Source organism: Elephantulus edwardii, unplaced genomic scaffold, assembly GCF_000299155.1.
Source record: "Elephantulus edwardii isolate Elephantulus edwardi_28Jun2011 unplaced genomic scaffold, EleEdw1.0 scaffold00116, whole genome shotgun sequence".
NCBI lineage: Eukaryota > Metazoa > Chordata > Mammalia > Macroscelidea > Macroscelididae > Elephantulus > Elephantulus edwardii.
Genome location: NW_006399866.1, coordinates 3,429,397 through 3,439,780, shown reverse-complemented (window position 1 = coordinate 3,439,780; position 10,384 = coordinate 3,429,397). Strand labels below are relative to the sequence as shown.

Below are 10,384 nucleotides of genomic sequence, written 5' to 3'. Positions count from 1 at the left end.
GATTGGCACAGGATAGAGCAGGGTTTAGGGCTGTTGTACATAGGGTTGCTATGAGTCGCAAATGACTCGATGGCACATAACAACAACAAAAAGAGTGCCACAAGTGTTGATTGTGGAACCAAGCAAGCTGAAATTGTTAACAATCTCATCTTTCAGGATGCTGCCAATTGATCCAGTTGTGGGGAATCCCCTGAGCAATTCAGCTTTCTAGAAACAAGTGCTTAATAATTTAAGCTCAAACTTAACACACACACAGAAAAGATGTTTGCTTTGTATCTGTTGTTATGTACCATCGAGTCAGAACCGATCTGTAGCTGGCCCTCCAGCTGGTGTCAAGAGGCAGTAAATTGCCTAGGAGCAGAGTGGCCATCTTTCCCCTGTGGAGCAGTTGGTGGATTCAAACCACTTGCCTTTGGAAGTTGCAGCATAGTTCTTTTACCACTAGGCTACCAGAGCTCCCTTTGGTTTTGGTGGGGTTTCTTTTTCTTTTTTTTTTTAGGCCTTCCTGGAATCTGAACCTTTGTTTTGTAGTGAGGTAAGGTGGGGAGGCAGGAGATATCCCATGCACTGTTAAAAGAACAGGCAAGTCTGTCTTGGAGGAAGTGCAATCAGGGAGCTCCTTAGAGTCAAAGATGGTGAAACTTCATCTCCCACACTTCGGACGTGTTGTTAGGAGAGACTAGTCCTTGGGGAAAAAGGCATCATTCTGGAAGAGGTAACAGGTCAGAGAAAGAGAGTATGACCCTTATTGGGATGCATTGGCACAGTGGTTGTAACAGTTGAGCTCTAATTTTTAATTTAAATTCAGTAACATGAGGTTAATTTTGTAAATCATTAAGGAAAAATTCTTTGGTTCTCCATGCAAGGCCCTCAGGGTGAACTGATCCTTCTTGGGTTTGCCAGGCAGTAGTAATCTACTACTTTCAACTGTACTCTTCCTAAGGGCAGTGTTGTTTCCTAGACTTGCTTGGGTTTGCTAAGCATAGGCAAGGTTTGATTTAATAATTAGAAAGAAACTTCAACAACATCTAAATTTATGTCAAGAATTAAAATGGAGTTAGGGCTTCTACTGTGGACTTTAGCCTCTCACATCCTATTCTGAACCAAGTAGTTCAGAATTTAGACTCTAATGTGGTTGTTGCATGAATGCATAGATATGAATGATTTGCTGTAACTATAATTTAAAACTGAGGAGCAATGATGTTAGTTTTAAGACTAAACTGTGCCTGATTCGGGCCATAGTCTTTTCAATCATTTGTTGTGCCTCTGAGAGCTGGGCAGAGGAGAACTGATGCCTTCGAATTGTGGTGTTGGTGAAGACTACTGAGTATCTCAAAGTCATACTTGACAGCACCTTACAACAACAACATCATAATTAAAAATTGAAACATGGCTAGCTCTTCAATTTGGAATGGGCTGTCACAGCGTTCTTTTTTTTAATTCCCATGAGAGACTTTTCATTCTGGAAAGGCAAGAATTCCATTCTTATCAAGAAAAACTGGAAAACTCTAGAACTCAAGCGGCAGAATGAGTCCAGCTCAGGTCTGCTTGATTCTAAACAGTGCTCCTTACTGCAAGGCACATTTAGATAGTCTAAACTGAATAGAATCCTGCCACTGGGCTAATTGGAAGACCATGATGGATGGGGAAGAGATTACTCAGCTCCACAATCAACACTCCTTTTTTTTTTTAAAAAAAAATTATTTTATTATTTTTGTGTGTGTACCATCACATCTGATCTGACTGGTACAGGAGAAGATCTACCAGCAGAGGATCTGGGAGATTTCAACCCCACACCTCTGGGATTACAGTGCAGCTTCTTGCCACTAGGCCACCACAACTCCCCACAATCAACACTCTTAACACCAGCAGTCAGGAAATCAAAAGAGGAATTGCACTGGGAAAATATGCTATCAGGAACCTCTCCAGTGTGCTGAAAAGCAATGATGTTAGTTTAGGGACTAAGGCCATGGTCTTTGTGATTACTTGATATGTGTCAGATAGCTCAACAATGACTAAGGATGACAGAAGAAGAATTGATGCCTTCCAGTTGTGGTGCTGGAGAAGTCTTGAACATACAATGGACTGCCAAGAAAACAAATAGGTCTGCCTTAGAAAGGGTAAAACCATCAAGCAACAAATGCTGGCGAGGTTGTGGAGAAACTGGAAACCTGATTCACTGTTGGTGGGAGTGTAAAATGGTACAACCCCTGTGGAAAGCAGTATGGCGCTTTCTCAAAAAGTTGCAAATAGAGATACCATTTGACCCAGCAATTCCACTACTGGGAATATACCCTGAAGAGACCATAGCTGACATCTAAGCAGATATATGCACACCCATGTTTATTGCAGCTTTGTTCACAATAGCAAGGAGTTGGAAACAACCTAAGTGCCCATCAACAAACGAATGGCTAGAGAAGCTGTGGTATATTCGCACAATGGAATACTATGCTGCATTAAAAAACAAGGAACTCATGCAATATTATTCAAAATGGTTGACTCTGGAGAACATTATGCTGAGTGAAATATCCCGGTCACAAAAGGACAAATATTACATGATGCCACTGTTGTAGAATGGGACTGTCCTTGGGGTTGGGGAGAGACTGAGTAAGATGGGTTCAATAATGTATACTGCACTGAAACAGAGGAGGGAGAAAACTGTTTAAAAGAGATATATGACTAGGTACTTCTGTCATCACAGAAGTCTAGAGCGAGGGCTACATGGTGGAGGGGACCTGGGGGAGGGTTTGTAAAACGATGAAAGAATCCTTTCTTTTACTTTTCCATAATTTTTGGACTCATGTACTTATAACTTGCTAGTCAAATTTGTGTCTTCTAGGTTGCAACACCCCCATGATACATCCTCAAGGATATGAACATGTACGGCCAAGCACAATCAATAAGAGTGCATCTAAATTCCAAAATCAATCTCCATAATAGTCTATGTGTTTCCTACTGCCAAAGGGGCCCTTTAGAGTAGTGAGAGAAGATCTTCACCCTGAAACCCACAGCGTCCCTTTTCAGCAGGAAGTAGCTAAGAGAATACGCCATCCCCTTTTCCTTATGAATCAGGGTGAAGTCTCTCTCAGGGAGGAGTGATAGGGAATGGCAAAGGACACACCGACAAAGGAGATTAATCAGAACTGACTTTGACAAGCACTGTGGCAATTGGACAATTAAAACAGACATTCGGATGGCGGGGAAGAAGAACAAACTGGGGAGGAGGGTGGAGAGAATGGTGCGGCAATGAAGGAGTGAAAGCCCAGAATCCCTGTGAATGTTCATTGAAACTAATAAAATTTAATAATAATATATATAAAAAAGAGTTGTTGTTGTTTTTTTTAAAAAAAAAGAAAGGGTAAAACCAACTTTCTCCTTGGGGTCTAGGGTTTGGAAGCTACAGCTCACATACTTTGGGTATGTGGCCAGGAGAGACTGGTCCTTGGAGAAGGACATCATGCTCAGAAGGGTGGAGTGACAGCACAAAAGAGGAAGATCCCGGATAAGATGGATTGATATAATAACTACGGCAATGGGGGTAGATGTGTCGGAGTCCATGAGACTGGCTCAGGACAGGACAGGTTTCAGAGCTGTTGCACATAGGGTTGCGAGCGACTTGATGGCACATAACAACAACAACAACAACAACAATAACTGAATTATGTTCCTAACTTTCAAGGAGATACTATGTTGGAGAGATGATAAGGCATTTTTGCAAATAACTTCAGGACAATGTAGAAAGATCGTTACCAGAGAAATTTGAATATTGATGCTTCACAGGCATATGTTAAATCTGAATGGTCTGCCTTAGCCCCTTTAAAAGTTTTGTTGTTAGGTGCCTTGATGTCTAGTACTCAAAGCGACCCTCTCAACAACAGATCTGAACCCTGTCCTATCCAGTGCCCTCCTCACAATCTCTGACATACTCGGGCTCATTGCTGCAGTCACTGTGTTAATCCACCTTTCGAGGATCTTCCTCTCCCTTACATTTCCTCCACGTTTCCGAGCATGATGCTCCTCTCCAAGGAATAACCTCTCCTAACAACATACCCAAAGTACACGACACAGAACTTCGCCATCCTTGCCTCCAAGGAGCAATCTGACTTCACCTTCTCCAAGATACATCTGTTTGTTCTTTTGACAGTCCATGGGATATTCAATATTCTCCTCCAGCACTACAATTCAAAGGCGTCAATTCTTCTATCATTTTTATTCATTATCATATTCATAGCTTTCAGATTAATAGAAAGTCATTGAAAAAATCGTGTTCTGAATTAGGCGCACCTTAGTCCTCAAATTAACATCATTGCTCCTCAGATCTTACAGACTTTCCCTTTAAGAGTGGCTCCGCCTAACTCATCTGCCCCTGTCAATCTGATTCTTACGGCCAATCGTCGGAGAGAAGAGATCACGTCCTCGCCTCAACCGCACTTGGAAGGCGGGGTAGAGAGCGAGGAAAGAGAGAGCGGCCCACTTTGGTCACGTGACACACATCTCTGGACTCGGGTCTGATCTCATTGGCCAGAGGCACCCGCGCGAGGGCACGCCCTCCAGTGGCCGCGTGCTTGGTTGCGCAGCTGCTGGGAAAGGAGACGGTGCCCTTCCGCAGCGATGGGATCCCGGGTGAGTCGCGGTCCGGAGCTGTGTTTGTCGGGCGGCGCTGGAGAGGATTGTGGTTTGTGAGGGTTGGCCATGGGCAGGGGTGCAGGTGGCCGAGCTCAGCCCGATTGAGAAGGTGTCTTGCTCGGAGTGAGTCCGTCCCGGGTCCGAGGGCGGCGCGAGAGGGTGTTCTGTTTTGGCGGTGGAAGGAGTAGGTATTTGGATCAGAGAGATGATACTTGGTCTGGAATGTTGAGTGGGTCGGGAACAGGAGCGCACTCACCTGCCCCAGGACTGGGAAGTACTCAGGATGTAAGGAGCAATGGACAGTTCCCAGGGATGTTCCAGGGAACCGGGTAAAAGAAGAGACAGCCTGAGCAGGACTGCGCAAGGACAGAACGAGCAGGTTCTACGGAAGGGCATGTTACCGAGGAGGTCCAAGGCTGGGATCCCCGGCAGGGTGGGTTAAGGGCGATGCTCTGGATGGAATGAATGAGAGATTGGGCACAAGGGGTGATGGGTCTGTTGCTGTGATCAGGCTAGAAGAAGAGGTATTCAGGCCAGTCCTTATCGGAATCCAGGGCAGAGGAGGGCGTTACCCGGGATGAGCATGATGGTTAGGCTAAAGGTGGTGTAGGTGCCACAGAGCCTGTGGAATGAGAAGTTGCCCGCCCAGGGTTCTAGGTCAGCAGAGGCGGCCAGACTGTATAGCACTGAAGTGTAGAAAGGGGGCAGAGTCAATGCTGTAGGTTTGCCCGTCTGGGAAGGAGATAGTCTGGGGCTGGATTCATTCCTGCCCAGAAATGGGCTGCTGCTACTGCTACCCTGCACCTTCCACTCTTCTGTGGGGCCAGCAGAGGCTGCTCTTGTCAGGCCTCTGCCCTTCCCTTTTAGCCTTCAGTTGCTTGGAACATGCTTGGGCTTTGTCGCTTTCCATGGGCTCCTCAACTGGGGACATGCGACATGGTTGAGTGCAGGACACAGAAAGTACTGAAGAACACAGAAAGGCTACAGCCTTGGGTTCCTAAAAAGTTGAGATCATACCCCATCTTGACCTTTTACTTAGTGACCTTGGTCAGGTTATTTACTCTTCAGCCTTAGTTTCCCCCTTGTTGAGACAAACAGTAATTATGGTAAGCCCTGGTGGAGAGTCTGCTCCTGACCTGGCCTTTAGTACCATAGTCAGTAGCTGCTGATTCTCTGGTAATGTTGTCTTCACTCCTCTGTGAAGCCTGGGCCAGGTCTGGAGAAGAGGGGGAATGATTTAAAATATTAGCCTGAATTCTGACCACTGAAAGTCCTGGAGCTCAATCCTCAGCCACCTGGTTGAATGTCTCCTACCTTTGACAACATGACAGTTTCCTTGGTCCTAGAATCTTACCCTACCCCTTACTCTCCCCTCTTGTGCTAGAGCTACACTGAGAGCATTGTCCTCCTTCCTACTCACTGGGGATAAGCCATTTCCCGTGCTGATCCAGTGACTTTGGCCACTATCCCAACTGGACAGGGTCTGCCCTGGCCTGTATGTTCCTTCTGCTTGAGGTCCCAGGAGACTTTGAAAGTATCCTTGAGCTGGGTAGTAGTAGCTGAGAGGTATCATACAGAATTTTGGAAACTGGACCATAGGTAATCAAGCTATTTATCCCTTGGTATGGGGACATTACTTGTATCCTGAGGGTTTCAGAAGGCCCCAGGGGAAATTGGCCTTTGTATTTTGGGGTTCTGCTCCATGTCAAATTTAGGAAAAGGCTTGAGTTGACTTCAGAGTTTGGGATCTGATAGACCATTGTTCAACCCTGATTGTAGTGTATATATACCATCCATGTGACCTTAGACTTTTTTTTTTTTTTTTTTTTTTTGTGACCTTAGACTCTTAACTTGCCTTTTCTGAACCTCAGTTTTCTCACTGGAAAGTAGACTGTGGTCAGCATCTATGCCACAAAGTTATAATGATTCAATAAAATAACGTGTGCAGTACAGCCTACAGGAAGTAAAACTTTCTTGACTTTATGGGAGGTAAAAAGATGAAGTAATGATTCTTGGTCAGGGGCCTCCTCCACCTTTAGAGGCCTAAGACTTTGGTTTAGTAAAAGAGAAATGGGTTATAAAAAGTTGAGAAAGTCTGGCATCAAGCCCCAGTATGAGAGTGACCTGTCTTCAGCTCTATGCTCATTCTTGGGCTAGCCCCTTAGAGAGCTGTCATTTTGGCCCAGAGCTCAGGATGGGTGCAGGCCTGTGGGTGTTTGGCTGCCTCCTTGCTGGTGGTTGATGGAAAGCTGATTCCAGCCCTGAGCTTCAGGCAGGACTCCGTTCGCACCTGATCTCCCAGGATTCTCTGTGTTAACCCTTGTGCATGCCCTTCTATCTGACCTGACTGTCTGTCCCCTCAGCTCTGTGGTGGGACCGTGTGGTCTGTGTGTTCCAGTGCTTCTGGGTTGTGGACAGTGCCTAGGAACGAGTCAGCAGCTAGTTGAAGACGTCCTCTCTGGAAGTCCTTGGCTTCGTGGGCCCTTGCCTAGGGTGCTGGTCCTGCCATGGCGTTCCGGCGGACAGAGGGCATGTCCATGATCCAGGCCCTGGCCATGACAGTGGCTGAAATTCCTGTGTTTCTGTATACAACGTTTGGCCAGGTAAGGGTCAATCTATGAAACCCTGAGCCCCTCAGTTCAGGGGCCTCTCAGCATCTGGAACAGCTGGTTCCTTGTTACTGCCCCTGGTATCTGGTGGAAGGACTGGGTTAGTAGTCTGGGGACCCAGACTGAATGAACTTTCTACCTTAGTTTCTTAATCTATCAGAGGGGTCACTAATGCCTTACTCACCAACCATAAGTGCCTGTAGCTTTCCAGGCCTCCCCAGACACTACGGAAAGGGAATGAGGGATACAGCCCCTCTTGAGTGGCTCTCAGCCGACTCAGTGCTGAGGATGGATTGGTAGAATGTGTACACGTGATGGAGTGAATACTGTCATCTTCATAGGGTCCATTGAGAAGTTGAACTCTCAGATCTGGGTTCAGTGTTTTTTTCACTAGTGTCACCTTGGACATGTGCCTTAATAGGTATAAGAGTCCGTTTCCTCATCAGGAATATGATAGAGATTCTAGTAGGTTAACACAGGTAAAGTCCTTGTGTGGTACCTGGCATAGAGGGTATTCAGTCAGGTGCTGATGGTGTTATGGACATCTGTGATCTGCTTGGCACGGCTCTTTTACCGTCCTGCTTGTTCCTTCTTTAAATCTCTGTAGTCTGTGCTTCAGAGAGGCTGGCCGTGCCCTCTTGTGGAGGTGGCTGCCTCTCAGCCATTCAGCTGGTCAGCATTTTGTTCACTGGGCACCCAAGGTACTCTCTATCCTTTACTGGGCAGCTCCACCTGCCTCAGGAATTTCCTGGGGAGACTAACCTTGCCACCTCCCCTCTCTTCCTGCAGTCAGCTTTCTCCCAGCTGCGGTTGACACCTGGCCTACGGAAGGTCCTCTTTGCCACAGCCCTGGGGACTGTGGCCTTGACGCTGGCTGCCCATCAGCTGAAGAGGCGACGTCGGAGGAAGAAGCAGGTCAGCCCTAAGATGGGAGGCGAGCAGCTGGGCACGGTGCCCCTCCCCGTCCTGATGGCCAGGAAGGTCCCATCAGTGAAAAAAGGTGGGTGGAAAGGAACTCACCCGAGTTTGAGTGCCCTCGCCTGTGAAGTGGAGATTACAATGGCATTTCCTTCCTCGAGTCATTTTGAGGATTTGAGGGGTGATGTGCATAGGCCTTATAAGTGGTTCTGGTCCTTCTCATTGGGTGAGGACCCCTTTGGGAGTACTTGGGCACAGAGGGGGCTGATGGAGCATGCATCTTCAGACTAGGGAAGGACTCTCCAGGGTTAGGGGCAACAAAGGCTAAACCATTACTGAGCTGTGCCATTTTATTTCAATTGCCATTTAATTTATGTGCAGTAATATTTGCCCTTTTCAGCACACAGTTGTAGGAGTTTCAACATGTACACACCATTAATTAAGAGCTTTTCCATCACCCTGTAGATTTCCCCATGTCCCTACTCCTGCCCTTGGCTGCTACCTACTGACCTGTTTTGTGGCTGCTGATATCATTTCCCCTCCTTTTTTTAAAAAAACAATCATATTAAAATTATAACTAGAAATGGATGGATTTAGACTTACATTTTTTCCCCCTCAGAACTTATTCTTGAATACTTGAAAGAACCAAGGAATAGCACATTTGTGCTTTTTTCCTCTTTTAAAAATTGATTTTAAGATAATATATATTTAGAAAGAAATTAATTTATATACTCATCTTTCTAAAAAAACAGTAAATCTTTGTAGTCCCCTATTGGTTGTACCCCAAAGATTCACTGTTTGCCATGCAGAAATACTACAAGGTTCTCTTGCATTGACCAGGGGTTCTCTAGGTGAAAATCTGTTTAAAATAAAAAAAATTGTCATTGCAAAATGGGAATTTTATCTTTACAATTGGAAAGATGAGTTTTAGGCTAGACCAGGCAGAACCTTAAAATGTCAGCTGGCTGACAGGTACTGGGGCCCTGACCTTGATCTTAAGTGACTGTGCTAATACCCTCTGGTTCCACCCCATTTCTGTTTCCTACTTTCCTTTGGAGTTCTGCTAGTCTAGTCAGTGGGGAGTTGTGCTGCCAACCCAGAGGTGGGCAGTTCAAGTACACTCGCTCCTTCTTGGGGGAAACGTGGACAGTCTCCTCCTGTGCAGTTTACAGCCCTTTTAAACCCATAGGTGGGTCAGCTGTGAGTCAGATCCAACTCGATGGCAGTGAGTAGTGAGTAACACTTTTCTTTGAGAAAAGGGTTTTTTTCTTTTTTAAAAAGTGTCATTATTGCTTTTGAGTACTGTCAAGTTGGAACTGACCTAGAGCTGACCCTCCAGCAGGTTTACAGAGTCAGTTAATTGCATGGGAGGACATTGCCCATCCTTCTCCCACGGAGAAGCCTGTGGCCTTGAAGTGCATGCCTTTGGCATTGCAGTATAGCTTCTTACCACTATGCCACCAGAGCTCCTTAAAGCGTCATTAATACATTAAAATTTCTTTTAAAGTTGTGGCTTCAAATCTCTTCTTGGAACCAGGGAATATTCTGAATCAGTCAGGTGGTCAGCAGCACAAAAGAAATAAACTAAGAAAGAGGTGGGAAGTAGTAGCGGAGCTCTTTCTCAGGCTCCCCCTGGCAGAGCTGGCTCTTCTCTGGTGCATGCTCTGTGCTGGGTGGTGGGGATCTGAGAAGGAGCAGGAGAACAAGTAGGGGCCCAGTGTGTTCATGACAACAAGTGTTCTTACTGTGCCGTGGCTTGTAGATCAGGATTGGCACTTAGGCATGGGTCAGTGGGAGGATGGTTCCAGCACATGCACAGCCCAGGTGAGAGCTTGCCATGACCTCTGCCCTCCTGTTCCTCACAGGCTACTCCAGCCGGAGGGTACAGAGCCCCAGTAGCAAGAGCAACGACACTCTGAGCGGCATTTCCTCCATCGAGCCCAGCAAGCACTCAGGCTCTTCCCACAGCTTGGCCTCGGTGAGAACCTGGGCTTGGGTTTCCAGGCTGGGCATGGGCAACTGGGATGCCTGTCACTGCCTCCAGACTCAGTGGCTCAAGTGGGCCCCTGTCTCTGCCAGAGACTCTGCCAGTCTCTGGGACCTTATTGGTTGGTAGGAGGAGAGAGAAAAGTTGAGTCAGTCAGTTCTTCTATCCATGCTTCCCATTTATTCATCCATCCGTGCAAGCTTTCAAAGATTTTTATTATTCACTTTCACGTTCCTAGCATTGA

At 46.4% G+C, this 10,384-nt stretch overlaps 1 protein-coding gene across 1 annotated transcript in view; it reads left to right on the top strand.

The window, feature by feature from the left end:
* Nucleotides 1-6,989: 6,989 nt before the first annotated feature.
* The window catches only part of FAM73B (family with sequence similarity 73, member B), a 33,758-nt gene continuing 30,363 nt past the window's right edge, over nt 6,990-10,384 (top strand). The window contains exons 1-3 of the mRNA XM_006892472.1: nt 6,990-7,229; nt 8,025-8,235; nt 10,019-10,131. Coding sequence (XP_006892534.1) covers nt 7,134-7,229; nt 8,025-8,235; nt 10,019-10,131 — 420 coding nt within the window. The 5' untranslated portion in view covers nt 6,990-7,133. The remainder of the gene's footprint in view (nt 7,230-8,024; nt 8,236-10,018; nt 10,132-10,384) is intronic.